A 17,091-nucleotide genomic window follows, 5' to 3' on the forward strand; every position below is an offset into this window, starting at 1 on the left:
TTATGTTGCCCAACGAATAACTATGACTTCATCATCTAAATTTAGACAAAAAACAACGGTTACTCTTAGTTTAAATCTAGATGAACAATCATAGTTGTTTATCGATGACAACAATCATAACAGTGAATAACCTTGCCATCATTTTTTTTTTTAAATAGACATTATAAATTTTTATTTTTATTTATATTTTTTAAAAAATCATCCTTGCCTAAGTGTTATATTTGAATGTCACGTAAATTTTAAATATACCTTATAACTATAAATTATTATAATATAACACGTGAACGATAATTAATTCTTACTAGTACATTAAAGTGAACGATAATCAATTCTTAGTTGTTACTAATACAGTCAAGTGAATATATAAATTTTTTTTTAGTACTACTAACTCTGTTACAATGCAGTATCTGTTCATAAGTACGTGAATATATAGCTTAATTGCATCATTTTGTAAATACAAAAAATTTAGGCTAAAGTGTCATTCCACACCACGAACAATTTCTGATTATTCATGCCGCACCATGATCTTTAATAAGTGATACTTAGAGCCATAAACCACAATATTTTTTTTTTTGTCTAGAACTTTTTATAGGTTACCGGTAATAATAATGTTGACATGGAATTTATTATTATTATTATTATTTTGATATTTGTTTTTCTTTCGCCTTCGTATCATAATTTTGTTGTATTTTTTTTCCTAAACGGAGTTTGTATGGGAGAAATGAGAAGCAAAAAACACAGAGTAAGACTATACGTTTAGGAAAAAAAGAAAAATATGAAAAAGAAAATACGAAAGCGAAAGAAGAAAAATACCAAAAAAAAATTAAAAAAATTTCATGTCAACATTATTATTACGTATAACTTGTATGAAACTTGTAACAAGTTTTAGACAAAAAAAATAATTTATGCCTCTAAATATGATCATGGTGCAGTATAAATAATTAAGAATGATTCATGGTGCCGAATGACTCTTTAGCAAAAAATTTATAATTTGATAGTTTAATTACTATTTTAGGCATGGTTCTAGCACTGAAAAGAATCACTGAAGCGTGGATTCATCTATGGCGATGGTGCATTCTAGCCTTAAATCCTTACTAAAATTTCCGATTGCGACCCGCTACATTGCTATTACATCGTTGTCTTCTTCCTTCTGCTGGCACCACCGTAGCCGCGCCTGCTCAATCTTCTGGGTTCACAAAGCAACGCCGACGAGGAGTTGGCCGGTAATCAGGGAACGAGTTCAAGGAATTAGGGCAGCATTTCCGGAGAATTTCAACACCGCCGCATGTTCCAGTACCGGCGATGATAATTCTACAGGCGGCCGGGAATACTTGATGATGTCAGACGAGCAGCTGCTGCGGCAGTGCGAGATGGAGACGTTCAAGTCGTCGGGCCCCGGCGGACAGCACCGCAACAAGAGAGAGTCTGCTGTGCGGCTCAAGCACCGTCCCACTGGTGTTGTTGCACAGGTATATAGTTCGCGATTCGTAGAATTTTCGTTTCGTTTCGTATTAATCTATTTTGCCTCATTCTCTCTAGGCCGCGGAAGATAGGTCACAGCACATGAATCGGGCGTCGGCACTTAATCGGTTGCGAGCTCAACTGGCTCTCAAAGGTTTGCATTCGTTCTAATTAAGCAGTAATCTATTGCCTGAGACTAGCATACATATTCACAGTACAGTATCCAACAATATAGTTATAATTTATACTAGTTTGAGCTTACAGTTCCTTTATTATCATGGACAATTTCTCAAGTAGGACTGTGCTGAAGTAGTGGCTCTTATGAACTATGCATCTTTAGCTTGCATTGAAAACACCTCCACAAGAGCTAATTCAAAACAGAAGTCGACCTAAAGCAAATGTGCACTGTTATGTTTGCTTGAATACATATTGCTGATGGTAGATTTATCTGACGATATTTGTTATATTCCATTTGAGTCAGTGAGGAACAGCATAGATCTTGATGATTACACACCTCCACAAGAGCTAATTCAAATACTCCCTGCAAATTCATCAATTAAGGGACCCAATTCTGGGCCTAAGATTGGACCAAATAATCCAAAATTTATTATGGTTTGTTTTACTCTTCCTGAAATCATTTAAGTATTTAGTTTTCCATGGTCCAATATGACTCATTGTTTCTTCTCCACTTTCCTGAACCTGCAGGGAATGCAAGCATTACTTGATCTAATTTTTGTTGTTGAGGGCTCTGTATCTGACGCTGCTAAGAAGTTGGGGTATGTGGTATAAGACCAATTTCTCTCTACCTCTTAGTGTGCATGCATGCATGTGGGTGTGTATACGTATGGGCTTCCTCATGTTCTCTTGCAGAAGCATACTGTGAGTCAATGAAAATGGTGAAGTAGGAATTTTCTTTGTATGTGCAATCGAACTTGTTAAAGCATTTCAGTTGCAAGCAAAATGATTATCTTATGGTTGAGCTAGTATGTACTCTTATAGTTTTATTGTTTACCTAGTTTCTTTCAGTCAGTTTAACCATTTAGCAAACACATTTTCTTTTGTTGTTGTTGGACAACTTCACTGGATACTTGTTGGACTTTCGACAGGTTAAGCACTGGGGCTTTATCAAGGCTTATACTATCTGATGATTCTCTTAGAATGGCTGTTAATGAATTCAGAACGTCTAAGGTACAACAGCATAATTATTACCTCATTTCAGGAATTAAAATGTTCTTTTTATATGTTTGTTCACTTGTTGATTGCACATTTGCACGTGATCTTTCCATCTGTGAAGTCTGTAAGAAAGCTTATATCCTATTTTGACTTTCTTAAGGGGCTGAAGCCTTGTTGCATCAGTCCCTTAGATCACAACCATCTTGTCTGGTAAAATTTGAAGAAGTGTTCATAGAAATCTAATACTTCTGGATATTAAAGGCTGTTTTTCCTGCTTGAATATTTTGAAATGAGTAACATTTTGGATCCAACTTACCAGATGGAGGAAAAGACACAATAAAATTTCATACCTCCTACAGACGAACTTCTGTAGCAGCTAGCCTAAACATTTGGTATAGCACTATAAATTGCAAAAGTAATCCAGAAAGGTTAGTGGCCCGAAGAACTGAACAAGGAATCTTAATATGCAGTAATCTATTACTTCCATTTGATAAATGGGGAATTGGGGATTCAATTTTCAGAGGACTTCTATTCCTGGATTTTGCTAATAAAACACAAAAAGAAGAATAGGGAGGAAAGTCATTTATATTAGCTGGGGTTGTGTTCTTAGACAGTGCTGAAATTGGAATAACAACTAGCATAGATAATTTCTGTGAGGATAGGGTAACTGACCCTTCAAGATCTGTGTGCACGTATAATATAACTGTGTCCATTTATAATGTGCTTATATAGGTATAATGTCTACTGAAACCATAAGGTGAAATCTTCGATATGGCTCAATGCAGGGTATGAAACCTCTCAAGTAGGATTACTGTCAAATATGAAATCTCTCAGGTACTATTGGCTCTTCTTATTTCCCTTGGTATTTTAGTTTTTGAATGGCATCAACATAGTGCTCAGATTATTCGAATCTCACTTGACCTCGTAGCCAATTGAAAGGTATTGTTCTTAGTAATATTCATAATGCAAAAACTGAATTTTAGATATTGTGCTAATCCTAGTCATTCTATTCCAATCCCAGAAGAGCATCTTCTTTTCACAATATCAGTCCTCTAACTCTGTACCACCAGCTGTGAAATGCATAATGATTCTACCCCTACCCCCTCCCCTCACAGTCTCTCTCTTAGGGGGAGATAGTGACTGAAAATTTGAAATTAGGGGTAGTTAATTCCAGCATTATTTTGATTGTGTAGTGGTGGGGGGTGAGTAAGGGAATTTACTTCTTTTGGTGATCAGAAATGGCTTCACAATCACCATATTAATCCGAAAAGTGTCTATGTGCTGACAAAACTCATCATTTATCTGTCTCTGCGTGCTGATAATATTTCAGTCTCATGCATCTACTTCAAGTTTATCTGTTCTTTGGCTTGGTCCATCAAACATTGGAGGCAACAAACTGACTTTGCACTAAAAGAGAATCCGCTCCTTATTTTCTTGGCATTTATTGACCATTTTGAACGAGAACTGCCAATCATTGAAGGAACACGCAGATGACGGAAGTACAAAAAAACACTCCAAGTCCAATGTTCAAGATTTTCACTGGAGGAGCCTGGGAATTGGTTTCAACTTTCAATGCAGAACACTCTGAAATCTGACCCTTTTGCCCTCTGTGGCATGCAGGTCTGACATTTCTGCTGGATCTTATTTGTCGTATTTGTTAATGACCTTTAGGGAAATTCAATGACAAAATCTGTTTATTTCATTATCGAGTAAGCACATAATGTGGGTCTTGGAATACTTGTTATCAAGGATCTCTATTGCGTGGTTGGACCATATTTTGTTGTTTTAGGTTTCTCTCCCAACATCTATTGTTGTTCAAGTAAAGCAGAATTTATTCCATTGCAACCACAGGTTGGTATACCTTTGTTTTGCCTAGTGGGTGGTGGGTACTTGGGGAATGTTCTTCCAATCCCCCATATCTATCTAAATATCTAATGACTAGTTATTTAAGGGTGTGTGTCTATATATATGTGTGTGTATGGTCAGGTTCCAATGAGAACATTAGAACATGTATCCAGTAAAAGTGCATATTAATCACATCCATCTATCTGAATGGATCAACGAAAAAATAATGAAAAAAGTGGAGCTAGTTTTATAAATATTATAAACTTGAAAATTTTTAATAATTAAAAATAGACCATGTATATATTTTTATATTAAAACACTCGATCGTTGATGAATCCAAATGCACAAGTAAAATTCGTTCACATTTTTTACAGTAATACCATGTTCTCATTTGGTTACCCCTCTATATATATAGTGAGAACAATGCTTCATATGTAAAAATGTTAAATAATTTTATTCGTCCATTTGAGTTATCAATGGCTAGAAAATAAAGAGGAAAATATAGTAGTATAATTAAGTATAGTTTTGGAATTATATTGTGTACTTTACAAATAACGGTAAGGATAAAAATTAATACTATCTAATATAACTTTAAAAATATACATGTTTGTATTTAATGTAAAAGACATCGGTGTTAATTGACACTATGCTCAATGCGGGAAATCTGTAGTCTAAACTTTTATATATATCCTCAGAGTGGATGAGATGGTGAGTCATGAGGCATCCACAAGCAAGACATGGATAGAATTTACACAAGTCAAAAGAGTGATTTTACATTACATGGTGAGTTTGCAAATGGGAAGTGAGTTTGATGGAGGGGAGAATCCTATTCTTTAGGATGAGATTCTTTCTCTTCCCCAATGGTCCGGCTTTACTATTTCTTTTTTCCTGTTGACCTTTTGGAGATTTATTTATTGACCAACATGGCAACATTGTCCATCATCAAAACCCCCCAAAAAGTAGGAATTCCTTCTTTCCAATTTTCATATCACAACCATCAACACATGGAATGTCAACTCCTGTTCCCACCCTCTTTCCCCCACCCCACCCCCACCCAAAAGAAAAAAAATAAATAATCCCCCCCATATAATATATGACTATAAATACTAACCCAGTTGGCCTAATAGAAAAGAGTAGGATTACACACATGGCTTAACTCACTGGTTCAGTAGACAGTATTTAGGAGAATGATAAAAGTTTGAATATTTTATTAAAGGGTTCTCTTCAAAAAAGAATTCAGTCGAATTAAACAATTTGACGATGTTTATTAGAAAGAAAATAACGTTTTTCGTCCTTGTATTTTATATAAAATAGCAATTTCAATTTCTTGATTATATTGTCAATGTGATGATCCTCTAATTTGTCACAAGGTTACTAATAGTTTTGGTTCCTCTTTTCATATAAGTTGACAATTATGATTCATAGACTCGTTGACAGAGAATTATAATTTCATCCCTGTAATAGCTAATATGCTCCAGAGTGTTATACAAAGGTGATGTGAATTGTTTCTATGGGTAAGATGCCAAAACTACATCTTATGAAAAATGAGGTTAATAATGCTTATTTCAATAATTGAAATACTCAAATTGTTATTCTATATATATAATATAAATATAAGGTGACAAAATGTTATTTTCCTTTATAATATGTTAGAATGTATGAATGTAGTCAAGAATGCATAAAAAAAGTATGTGAACTATCCTCTGTTTATCTATTACTCTGTATTACATATACATAGAAGTAGGGTTTACTGAGTGCAGCCCGCACGAGCTTAGCTCAATGGTTCAGTATTAAGTCGGGGTCGTGTCTACTGAACCATTGAGTCACATTTTCTCAAGTATTCTGTCAGGTTGGCCCGGAGTCCTGTCTGCTGAGACATATTGAGTCATCTCAAATGCTTTGTCAGGCCCGAGTGTAGGGACTTAAGTGCACATTTTTAAGCAGTGATTGCGTGTTTTTGTTTTCCTCCTAACCTAAAAAAAATGCGAACTTGCGAAGTAAACTATGGAGGAATCCAAGCATGTAAACCAGTGGTGGAAGGAAATTCAATGGCCAAAATATTCTCCACTATCCTACATTGCCATTTGCTCATATAGACTACTCATGAACTGCTTTCCTCAATTCCTTTGCACATATATATTTATATACACTCATACAAGATTTAATAATCTGGATTTGATTCTTCATTCCAAACCCACCCTAATAGTTACTATATATATATAATCTCTCACCTGTTGTCTCCTCCATTAACATTATCAGACAACAACAAATTTTCCAGCAAAAATGAGCGTGGAGCTGCCACAGTTGGAAATCCTAGGAATCCCGACCATCCAAAAATGGTCAGAAATCAAAGATTTTGGGTCGGAAATGAACGTCCCGACCACTTTTGGCATGCAGCTGCAACACAAGCTTCATCTAGCTATGGGGTCGATCAAAGATCACGCCTCCGTGGGAATGGCGTTGATATACAACCGCCACGCCTTCCTCCGCGACATAGAGGTGGCGGTGGTCCGTGCCACCAGCCACGGCGGGGCTGCCGCCGTGGATGACAAGTACGTCCACCAGATTCTTTTCTTAGTGTCTAATGATCCCAAGTGCGTGCTTTTCCTCGCCGATCGGCTCACTTGTCGCCTCAGTAAAACCCGGGAGCTCCTGGTGGCGCTCAAGACTCTTGTTCTGGTCCACCGCCTCCTCCGCGCCGGCAACGGGTGGTTCGAGAAGCGCCTCCGCAGCGCCCACGGCTCCGGCCACCTCCAAATCCATCTCGGTACGGATAAAAATAAGTCTAATATATACATGTATTCCTAAGATTATTTTCTGCAATATATATATATATATATATAGTGTACTCTGAGTCTTTCTCCGTCTGTCTTAGGGTCAGATCATATCCACCTAATTAATTTCTCTTAGAGGTACAAGAACTGGTCTAGGAAAATCGTCACAGGTTCTGAGAGGTACAGAAACCACTCGAGAAAATCGTCACTTATGAAAATCGAATCAAAATTATCCCAAAATTCTTTTTCAAAGAGAATTTATTTGATACTTTAGCTAATTGATTGAGTTTTACACTATATATTACTTATACACTTATCTTATTATACCTTCAACAGGTACTACGCACCATTTCCTCAACAACAACCCTAGCTGTCTCGTGATCTCCGATTTCCTGCAAAAGTACGCCGCATACGTGGAGAAAAGAATGGAATGGGGCATCAACCAGGCCGGAAAACTCGAGCCGGCGGTCTCCGCCGCCGCTCCGACGCCGCGAATACTGGATTATCCCGACGCGGTTCTGCACAAGATAACGAAAGGCCAAGAGCTTCTAGACAACATCATTCTTCTAGATCATTCCTCAGCGATATCCATCGTCGCCGCCGATGATCAAAGCCGCCACGCTTTGCTCCTCGCAGCTCTGAGCAACACGCTGAGAGAAAGCTTCGAAGTTTACCGGACAGTATGGGAAGGCATAACGTTCATCGTCAGCGAGTTTTTCGAACTGACAAACCGCGCCAGAGGCGCCGCCATTGAAATCCTCAGGAAAGCTTCCGAGCAAAACTCGCAGATCTCGCGGTTTTACGGCGACTGCAAACGGATCATTGACGGAAAGAGCTTGGATTACCCTTGCGTGCACGTTATAACGATGGACCATATCGCAGCGCTGGAACAGCTCCGCTTCGATTCGGCCAAACTGATGAGACATGCGGCGGCGGCGGATCGCAGGAAACAGATGCACAACGCCAGTAGCGCCGGCGGTTTTGGTTCTCTGTCATCTGCTCCGTTTTCTCTCACTAAAGAGACGAAAATAAGCAAAGTGTGGGTGGTTTTTGACGACCAAGAAGAGCCTGATGAACATCAATCTCCATAGCATATATATATATGCATGTATAGTATACATGTATACATATATACTGCAATTTTTTTTTTTCTTCTTATGGTTTGAATGTTTGATCAGATTGTGGACTTGTTCTTATTGGTTTATAGTTTGATTGTAATCTCTGATTTTTATTTTTTTGTGGAAACAATTTATTGACCCAGCTATGAATAACTTAGGATGGTTTCAAATACAAGATATAATCATATTGTAGTGTTTTAAGATTTGTTATGAAATATAGAATTAGAAAAATAGTGTTATAAGACATCTCAAATATGGGACATTGGGGTGTCAAATCATCTCCTCTATATGTTTTTAGTTAATGAAGCTTAACGGAACTTAAAGAATTACTGTGTAGAGTAGTGAGTTATATAGGAACCGATATGGGCAACTTAACTGATCATAGAAGTGAAAGTTTGAAAGAATAACCAAAGATAGAGTCTTACCGAGAGTGTGGAGCAACCTCTCAAAGTGAGGGGAAAGTCTAGCCTCAGTTGAGTTACCACACTCTTAAGTAATGACGGTGGATTTTCAGAAACAAAAAGGAAAATGTTATTTATCCTTCAAAAAATAACTTAGAGAGTTTATTATTGAAATGGTCCATCGACTATTGTGAAATTATCAATTTGGTCATCGACAATTTTTCGTGCCACATTAAGTTCCTCGACTTTGAAAATGTTAACCAATTTGATCCTTCGTTTATTTTGTCGTTAGACATCCGTTAACTCAGGACCAAATTGGTAATTTTCCTATAGTCAATGGACCATTTCAATCATCACATGCAATATTTTTCTAAAAGTTAATTACCAAAATGGTCCCTTGAATAGAGCAAAATTACCAATTTCGTCCCGAGTAAACGGTTATCTAACGACAAAATAAATGAAGGACCAAATTAGTTAACATTTTCAAAGTCGAGTGACTTAATTGGGCACGAAAAATGTCAAGGACCAAATTGGTAATTTCGTAATAGTCGAGGGACCATTTCACAATTGGGAAGGAATAGATTTTTAACTACTTTTTATACGGGTCGCGGCCCAAAAAACCTATTTGGGCTTCTGTAACGACTTGGGCCACAGGCCACAGGCCCAGCTATTGGACCAATCTATTTGGGCTGTAACCAATGGTCCAATAGATTGGGCTGTAACCTCCGGCCACAGGCCCAGCTACACGGCGGAGAATTCGGGCTCGTGCGACGGTAACTAAACTGGAAATGGATGAAAATGGAGGAGACGAAGACGCGGTCAAAACTCATACTTTCTGTGAATAACCAACCATTGGACCATTGGTCCCTCTTCTTTAACACTCTTTCCTTTTTCACTCAATCCACCTCGGATTTACCTCTTCCTATAAATTCTCACGTTTTTATCTTTTCCATTTTTAAATATATTCCTTTCGTATTTATATGTCCAGTTTTGGCCAGATTTCCGGTGCTCAGAACGGTTGATTCCTCGACGTAGATCCAATTTCACGTATTTCAGGTCTATAGGAAGTGAATGCTTTCCAGGCGGTGGTTTTTGAATCGGGAGTAGAGATGTCCGGGATATGGAGATGGAGGAAGCTGAAAGAGGCGGCGGTTATAACTGCCTGTAGAAGGCGGAGGACGGCGGCGCCGGCGGCGGGAGCAGCGTCGACTTGGAATGAGGATTGGCGGAGGCGGACGCGGGGGTTTGTGAACTGCCTGCACTTTCGGCGGAGAGAGTCGGTAATCGGAGTTCAGGCGAGGTACAAGTGGGACCGAGGCGGTTCCTCCGATGAGACTAGGAGGATTAGGGCGGAGGTGAACTGTCCGCGTTGCTCCAAGCACATGGATCTCCTCTTCACCAACCGCCACCCCCACCTTATTCCGGCGCCTCCTTCCGATTCGAATTCCGCTTGTGATAGTAATAACGGAAAAAACGCTAGCGTTTTAGCTAGCTCCGTCGCCGTCGACAATGATGGAACTAACGGTAACAGTAACGCTAGTAGTACTAATGCTAATTCGAAACCCGGCGGCCCTTATCACGCCGTGAATATCTGCCCCAATTGTAAGACCGGCTACTATTTCCGGCCGTACAAGATGGCGCCTCTCCAGGGAAGTTTCTTCGAGATTGGGAGGGTAAAAACTAATGTCACGGGAAAGAATTCCGATAAGAAGATGTCGGAAGAGGAGGAGTATGGGAAGCGCCTGAAGTCCTCTTTCTGGGAGACTCTGCAGATATACGGCAGTGAGCCTCCTGAGAATTGGCCTCCATCCTCTCCACTGCCTTCTAGCAATGGCATAGCTGTACATACCCCTCCCGGCCCGCCTTTTCTCCCCGGTGTCAATGCCATTCGGGCCGCTGCTCCCAGCGGGGAGAAGAGTTCTTGGGGTGGATCTAATTTGGGGAAGAATTTACCTACACCAAAGGAGATCTGCAAGGGACTTGATAAGTTTGTCATTGGCCAAGAGCGTGCGAAGAAGGTCATTTCTTTTTTTTCATGTTCATTATTCATCCAAACAATACTGCACCAACCATGTAATGATGTTGACATGTTCATTAATAGCATTGGTGATATTGGTGATATAACTTCAAAGTGATATGCTGGGGTTGACAACAGGGTTATATTCACAAGAAACATTACTTATAATCATTATGTAATTCTTTAATGATCATTTTTGAACTTTTTTGCTTTTATAGTTGGTCTGACTTTTTAGAATTGGCACAAATCTGTTATTCCCAAAATTACAAACTGCAATTCTGCATTGTGTGTAACCTGACTTTTGGATTAAGTCTATTATTTCCAAAGATTCTCAGTTGCTACTCTCTATGCTTTTCTTTATCATGTTTTGTCTCTGGAGAGGCATGCACACCATGAATGTGCTGGTGTCCTTACATGCACAAGATGAGATCCATAACCATTAATCTATTTATACTTATGATGATGAAAATGTTCCCTGCATTTAAAACACTTGCTATGCTTATTATTCTCCACTCTGAACCTAATCTTACCTTTCTATTATACATTTAGCAGGTGCTTTCTGTGGCTGCTCATAACCACTACAAAAGGATATACCATGTCTCCCTGCAAAAAGGGTATGTCATATGTGAAACAATTGTTTCTTAACATTGACCCATCAAAAACAGAAAGTTTCTTAATGTCTATTATTTGCTTGATATTGCATGAATTTCAGCAGGCACAGTCTGGATTGTGTTTTGTTATTAATGTTCAAATCAGAATTATTTATTATCGGCATTTCTTGAAATCTTGTACAATAAATTAACTCTGTAGTTGGATGCTAGGTCAGAAGCAGAGTCAGTTAAAGAAGATAATGACAGCAATGTAGAATTGGAAAAAAGCAATGTGCTTCTGTTGGGGCCAACTGGTTCAGGTATGAGAATTCATTTGTCATTCTAGTATGTCTGGTTGTGTCTCTCTTTAATCTCTAGCATTCTAGGTTTAGAGAAATCTTTCACAGTGATATTGCTTGTCTTTCCACGGTGCATTACCCTTCTGATTCAGTTCTTTATAACAGGGAAGACATTACTTGCCAAAACTCTAGCTCGCTTTGTGAATGTGCCATTTGTTATTGTCGATGCAACTACTTTAACACAGGCAAGTAAAATGCTATTTTGTTGTAACTTTTTCCTCATTGCCCATCTACCTTTCTTGTAAGAAAGAAAACTGATACCGTTTCCCATTTCTCTAGCAATTGCTGAATTTTATATTTGTTTGATGTTGCCAATTGTCGGAGTGAAAGAGGAATGTATTACTTGCTCTTTTCACTTTTCACTTTTCAGTTCTATAATGCATTTGTTATAGGTTAGTCAATTTTGGTTTTAATTCATCTGTCATCATCTATAGAGTACCATTTTAAGCTTGTCTGCTCAGGAAAGAAATAGAGATTATAACATCATCCTGTCCTTGCTTGATTTATTTTTTCCCTGCTGTCCTATTGAAAGAAAATTTTATTTTGCAGGCCGGTTATGTTGGTGAGGATGTTGAGTCAATACTGTATAAACTGCTTACGGTATAGTTTTCAAACTCTGAATAGTTTCCCCAAAAAAAAGATCTTTCTTGTTTGTTTATTTGTTTTTTAAAAATCAAATTGATGTTTATGTCTCTTGAATCATTATACTCCTTTTCAAAACCATCAAGTTTTTATGCCAAACATATGATAAAATTTGGATGAGTAGTTTGTGTAGCAGAATTAGTCCCAATGTGGACTTTGAATGATGTGAGGCATGTTGTGCTTATAAACCGTGAAGAAAAGCTATCCAATTTTGCTTGCATGTCGTAGTTTTTACCAAACCATTTCCTCTTAATAACCCAAATTTATTTTTCAGCTTGGGTTACAAGTGATTCAGAAAAGTGGATCCTAATGATATCCTTAACCTCTTTTAAGCCATTCAATGCAATCCTCTACATGTTTTATGTTATTCATTTTCGATTTGCTGGTACTTAAAAGATCTGGAGGAGAAGTGGTTGGTTATGTCAATAAACTTTTTGATGCTTTTCCTTTTTGCCAATACTTTATCTGTTTTTTCAATCTTTGCTCTCTGTAGATGTTCATTTCTGTTCTTATGAGCCCCTACATTTATCAGTGAAACGTCTCTGAGCTTTCAAATTTGGCATGAAGGTTGCTGAATTCAATGTACAAGCAGCTCAGCAAGGGATGGTCTACATTGATGAAGTAGATAAGATTATTAAGAAGGTATTCAGTTTTTATTTTTTTGACTTCTTCATACAATGTTGGTTTCTCCATTTGACAGTTCATGATAGTAGATCTGATACACCTTTGGTTCTCCATCTTTACCCTGCCATTTGAAGGCTGAGAGCGTAAATATTAGCAGAGATGTCTCTGGTGAAGGAGTTCAACAGGCCCTACTAAAAATGCTTGAAGGAACTGTGAGTCATAGCCTACTTGTAAATTAGTTGCTTTAGTTTATTATATGTGTAGTTAACTGAATGCTGGATGAACTATTCTTACCTTATAAGTGAATGCAGATATGATCATATATTGAAGAATGTGTTGCATGAGAGTGAAGAAAATGAGAGGAAAGGGAGAGAAATGTGTGAAATGGAGATGGTGCATATATTGAGGAGAGGAGCTAGGAAATGTATACAGTGTGTATTGTGAAAGGAAAGGCCAAAATTTTCCCTAATTTCCTTCCCCTTATGGGGACAAGATGGGAGATTAACTTCCCCCATTTCGGTCTCCATTTTAACTTATCTATTCATGAGAGTAAAAATTTCTATTAATTACCCCCTTTTTTCTTTGCTAAATCATTAATTAGAAGTTTATGTTGGAATGTATGATGATTAGAATTGGGGCCTACTACAATGCTAGAACTATTATTTAAAATGTTTTAGGGCTGTGAGTCTGATAATAAATAAATATTTCTTCATATCAGATTGTAAATGTTCCTGAAAAAGGTGCAAGGAAGCATCCTCGTGGTGATAATATTCAGGTACAATAGACCTGAAGTATTCTCATTCCTGAAATGCTGTTTACTTTCTATTTATGTTTCTTTCCATTTGGCATGGGACTCTGCATATGCTCTTTGATGCTATTTTAAAAATGCACTTGAACCTTTACAGATAGATACAAAAGACATACTTTTCATCTGTGGAGGAGCATTCATTGATCTGGAAAAGACCATTTCTGAGAGGTGATTTTCATTTTCTGCATTTCTGCCAGTACAAATTACAATTCCCTACCAAGGACCTTGTGGTCCACTGGTATCCGGTTGCTCCCCTATGTGGGAGGTCTAGGGTTCGTATCCCCCTTCCTTTGTAATAAAAAAAAATTACAATTCCCTAGAAATAATTTTACTCACTTGAAGGCTGAAACTGAAACTTTTTCTGGACTTCTATGTGTCAGACGGCAGGATTCTTCCATTGGTTTTGGTGCGCAAGTACGTGCCAACATGAGAACTGGTAGAGTAACTGATGCTGTTGTGACATCATCTTTACTAGAAACTGTAAGAATGATGACTGGCAGTATTTGAAACTTGTAATTAAAATATAAATTGCTCCAACTATCTAGATGGTTGCTAACCTGACGCATGTTGCTTCCTATCTTCAGGTTGAGAGCAGTGATCTGATTGCATATGGCCTTATTCCAGAGTTTATCGGGCGCTTCCCTATTTTAGTTAGTTTGTCAGCACTTACTGAGAACCAACTTGTTCAGGTATTTTTTGAGCCAGTTCCTATTCTTTCCAGTTCTTGTCATTCTTTTGAGCTTTCTTGGAGTTTTCTTTGACATTCTTAAATTAGAAAATCTATATAATGATTTAAACTCTCTTTCAGGTCCTCGTAGACCCAAAAAATGCTCTTTGCAAGCAGTACAAGAAATTGTTTAACATGAACAAAGTAAGCCGATGCCCATCACCTCCAAGCTTATCTTTCTTCCTTTTTCATTTTGTAACAGAGTTAATGGGGGAGGAGTGATGCATATCTGTGTTTGTTCATGCTTTGCCCACCCAAAGACGAACTCACACGAAATTGACTCATAATCATGTCAGGCTCTTATATTTGGCTAATTCTGTGCTATTTGAATTATTATATTTAGGTGAAGCTACAATTTACAGACGAGGCGTTGAGGTTAATTGCGAAGAAAGCGTATGCTAAAAACACCGGCGCAAGAGGGTTAAGAGCCATACTGGAGAGCATATTAACTGATGCTATGTATGAGGTAAATACCCAATTCAACAGTATATACTAGAAGAGCTATCTGTTCGTTGTTTCTCATTTTTATTGCCTGTTACTTGTAGATTCCTGAAGTTAAGGCAGGGAACGAGAAAGTAGATGCTGTTGTGGTTGATGAAGAGTCGGTGGGTAGCGCAAGCGTCCCTGGATGTGGTGGTAAATTACTCTTTGGAAATGGTGCTTTGGAGCAATACCTTGCTCGGAATCAGTCTAAAGATCAAAAGGTAGGGTTAACTGATATTTTCCTACACGTTGCTTTATATTGGAACATGTATTGATATTCACCCGAATTGAAAGACACGTTCTGTCTCAACTAAAAGTCTAAACTGACAGTATATAGGACACATTTATATTTATATATTATATATATATGATCAATAGCCGGAAAATTGCTTGGCAGGAAATTGCTGAATCGGAACTGCAAGATGGTGGTGTTTCAGAAGTTTCATCAAGAGCAATGAGCATATAACATTAACAGAATCAGATTTTGTAATTTGTAGTATTTCTGTCTATATAAATTGTTGTAAATTTTGCATCCATACTAGTTGTATTGATCCAATTGTAACACAATATAGGGCATCTAGCCATTTACCAGAAAGGTCACAGAAGATAGGGAATGAAGGGGATCAATAGAAGGAAGGATTATGTACCATTTCTAGTTTTCATTCAGCATCTGTAAACATTCTTTGGCAAGGGTATTTATTGTCACATGAATTAGCAGTTTTACATTTTGTAGTTACCTCAAACAACCCACTCCCCTCCCCCTCTACCCAATTGTTATACCGTGAATCATTTTTCACATTGCAGTTTATTTCATTTTGTGTATTGCAGGTTTATTTTTAGTGAACTAGTTAATAGTAGCTTCCTTATAAAGTTATAAGCATGAAAATGAGAATTGAAATTGACAACACTTTCTCTTCCCTATACATATGGAAATGAGAATTGAACAAGATCAAGGCCTTGTTTGGTAAAGTAGTTAGCTTATCAGTCAATTTTGACTTTTTTTTTTTTTAAAGCAACCAGACTGGTTATATTATAGATATGCGGAAATAGAATCCGGGGGGACAATGTCCCAATACATAGCTGTAGTGTAATTAAAAGCAGTAGAAGCTAAAATATGAGCTAAATAATTCTGAGATCTAGGGACGAAACTAATACTAGTAGTGTCAAAACAATTCTGAGATCTAGGGACGAAACTAATACTAGTAGTGTCAAAACTTGACATGTGAGCCTTACAGGCTTGTAAAACGTAACCTACGTATGAACGGGGTGTAGACATGGATGAAGTTAGGTGCCGTTGTAGTGTATGACAATCCGTATATACCTGTACCAGACGCTCGCCACGATCTCGTAACCACGCAAGTGCCTCCTTGCACGCCATTGCTTCGGCCATGAGGGGGGAGAAACATGCTGTGGGGAAAAGCCGACCGATAGATACTCGCCATTGGCCGTAAATAATATTGCACCTGCCGCTGCCGTGTTGGTTTGATGCCGGTACCCGGCGTCGATGTAGCATTGGACCGGCTGCGGGTTCGGGGGATGTTGTGATGTTCCGGCCGTGTGGTGTGGATTTTGCGTCGGCAGTGTAGGATACTGCAGAGAGAGTTGAGTTGGCCATCCGCGGGTGATGGGTGTCTGGTTTGGGTTGGCACGGCAGTGTGCCGGTGGACTCAAACCCACGCCTGCATGGTTGTAGTTGCGGCTGCCAAGATCTTTGTGGGTCGTTGTAGTTGCGGCTGCCGATCTTTGTGGGTCTTTGGAGGCCAGCATCCCAAACCGCTCCATTTCGTACCCTCCATAAGTGATAGAGGATTGCAGTTGCAAACACAATTCCATTAGAGTCTAGAACATTCACTAATGCACTAAACCATTCATGAAAATTATTCGTTATCATATTGGGAATTGGAAGGTTAGATCGTGCCCATATGGACCTAGCATAGTCACATGATACCAATGAATGGGGTCCACTTCTACTCAATTGTCACTTATTTAACCGCCCTTTACTAAACATCCCCATTCATTACCAGGTAGAAATGTCAAAGATGGGTGTAAACGTGCAGTAACAATAATAA

The 17,091-nt window shown here is 38.3% G+C and overlaps 3 protein-coding genes across 9 annotated transcripts; all 3 read left to right on the top strand.

The window, feature by feature from the left end:
* The first annotated feature begins 975 nt into the window (after positions 1–975).
* Positions 976–4,407, top strand: LOC109152451. Of its 5 annotated transcripts, none has more exons than XR_002049385.1 (7): positions 976–1,469; positions 1,540–1,615; positions 1,943–2,073; positions 2,167–2,244; positions 2,568–2,649; positions 3,420–3,468; positions 3,946–4,407. XR_002049385.1 is itself a non-coding variant. In XM_019300153.1 (7 exons), the coding sequence occupies exons 1-6, from the start codon at positions 1,062–1,064 to the stop codon at positions 3,438–3,440; spliced, it is 789 nt and encodes a 262-aa protein (XP_019155698.1). In that variant the 5' UTR covers positions 976–1,061; the 3' UTR covers positions 3,441–3,468; positions 3,946–4,407. The 5 variants fall into 5 exon arrangements, 4 of the variants coding, with proteins under 4 accessions (XP_019155698.1, XP_019155700.1, XP_019155702.1 ...); XM_019300153.1 differs by having other exon boundaries at positions 2,167–2,237; XM_019300155.1 differs by having other exon boundaries at positions 2,167–2,237; positions 3,965–4,407.
* On the top strand, positions 4,159–8,489 carry LOC109152450 (putative clathrin assembly protein At1g33340). 2 transcript variants are annotated; one of them, XM_019300151.1, is made up of 4 exons: positions 4,164–4,254; positions 5,175–5,262; positions 6,758–7,246; positions 7,590–8,489. In XM_019300151.1, exons 2-4 carry the CDS (start codon positions 5,217–5,219, stop codon positions 8,342–8,344), a joined length of 1,290 nt encoding a protein of 429 aa, XP_019155696.1. In that variant the 5' UTR covers positions 4,164–4,254; positions 5,175–5,216; the 3' UTR covers positions 8,345–8,489. The 2 variants fall into 2 exon arrangements, with proteins under 2 accessions (XP_019155697.1, XP_019155696.1); XM_019300152.1 differs by lacking the exon at positions 5,175–5,262 and having other exon boundaries at positions 4,159–4,254.
* Positions 8,490–9,640: 1,151 nt separating this feature from the next.
* On the top strand, positions 9,641–15,756 carry LOC109152427 (CLP protease regulatory subunit CLPX1, mitochondrial-like). 2 transcript variants are annotated; one of them, XM_019300113.1, is made up of 15 exons: positions 9,641–10,790; positions 11,342–11,403; positions 11,611–11,699; positions 11,844–11,923; positions 12,288–12,338; positions 12,948–13,022; positions 13,139–13,216; positions 13,723–13,779; positions 13,910–13,980; positions 14,193–14,292; positions 14,397–14,501; positions 14,621–14,683; positions 14,883–15,005; positions 15,085–15,243; positions 15,420–15,756. In XM_019300113.1, the coding sequence occupies exons 1-15, from the start codon at positions 9,882–9,884 to the stop codon at positions 15,486–15,488; spliced, it is 2,091 nt and encodes a 696-aa protein (XP_019155658.1). In that variant the 5' UTR covers positions 9,641–9,881; the 3' UTR covers positions 15,489–15,756. The 2 variants fall into 2 exon arrangements, with proteins under 2 accessions (XP_019155658.1, XP_019155659.1); XM_019300114.1 differs by having other exon boundaries at positions 10,540–10,790; positions 11,616–11,699.
* Positions 15,757–17,091: the final 1,335 nt, after the last annotated feature.

This window comes from Ipomoea nil, unplaced genomic scaffold (genome assembly GCF_001879475.1).
Source record: "Ipomoea nil cultivar Tokyo-kokei standard unplaced genomic scaffold, Asagao_1.1 scaffold2403, whole genome shotgun sequence".
Lineage (NCBI taxonomy): Eukaryota > Viridiplantae > Streptophyta > Magnoliopsida > Solanales > Convolvulaceae > Ipomoea > Ipomoea nil.

What these genes read in the sequence shown, in the direction of transcription:
- LOC109152450 (XM_019300151.1), top strand. Translation starts at nt 5,217, where the DNA reads ATGGATAGAATTTACACAAGTCAAAAGAGTGATTTTACATTACATG. An exon ending in GAGTGATTTTACATTACATG is followed by an intron (nt 5,263 to 6,757) that starts GTGAGTTTGCAA and finishes CAAATTTTCCAG; the next exon opens with CAAAAATGAGCGTGGAGCTG. An exon ending in CCACCTCCAAATCCATCTCG is followed by an intron (nt 7,247 to 7,589) that starts GTACGGATAAAA and finishes TACCTTCAACAG; the next exon opens with GTACTACGCACCATTTCCTC.
- LOC109152427 (XM_019300113.1), top strand. Translation starts at nt 9,882, where the DNA reads ATGTCCGGGATATGGAGATGGAGGAAGCTGAAAGAGGCGGCGGTTATA. An exon ending in GTTGGGGCCAACTGGTTCAG is followed by an intron (nt 11,700 to 11,843) that starts GTATGAGAATTC and finishes TCTTTATAACAG; the next exon opens with GGAAGACATTACTTGCCAAA. An exon ending in TAAAAATGCTTGAAGGAACT is followed by an intron (nt 13,217 to 13,722) that starts GTGAGTCATAGC and finishes TCTTCATATCAG; the next exon opens with ATTGTAAATGTTCCTGAAAA.
- LOC109152451 (XM_019300153.1), top strand. Translation starts at nt 1,062, where the DNA reads ATGGCGATGGTGCATTCTAGCCTTAAATCCTTACTAAAATTTCCGATT. An exon ending in AGCTCAACTGGCTCTCAAAG is followed by an intron (nt 1,616 to 1,942) that starts GTTTGCATTCGT and finishes CATTTGAGTCAG; the next exon opens with TGAGGAACAGCATAGATCTT. An exon ending in ATAATCCAAAATTTATTATG is followed by an intron (nt 2,074 to 2,166) that starts GTTTGTTTTACT and finishes CTGAACCTGCAG; the next exon opens with GGAATGCAAGCATTACTTGA.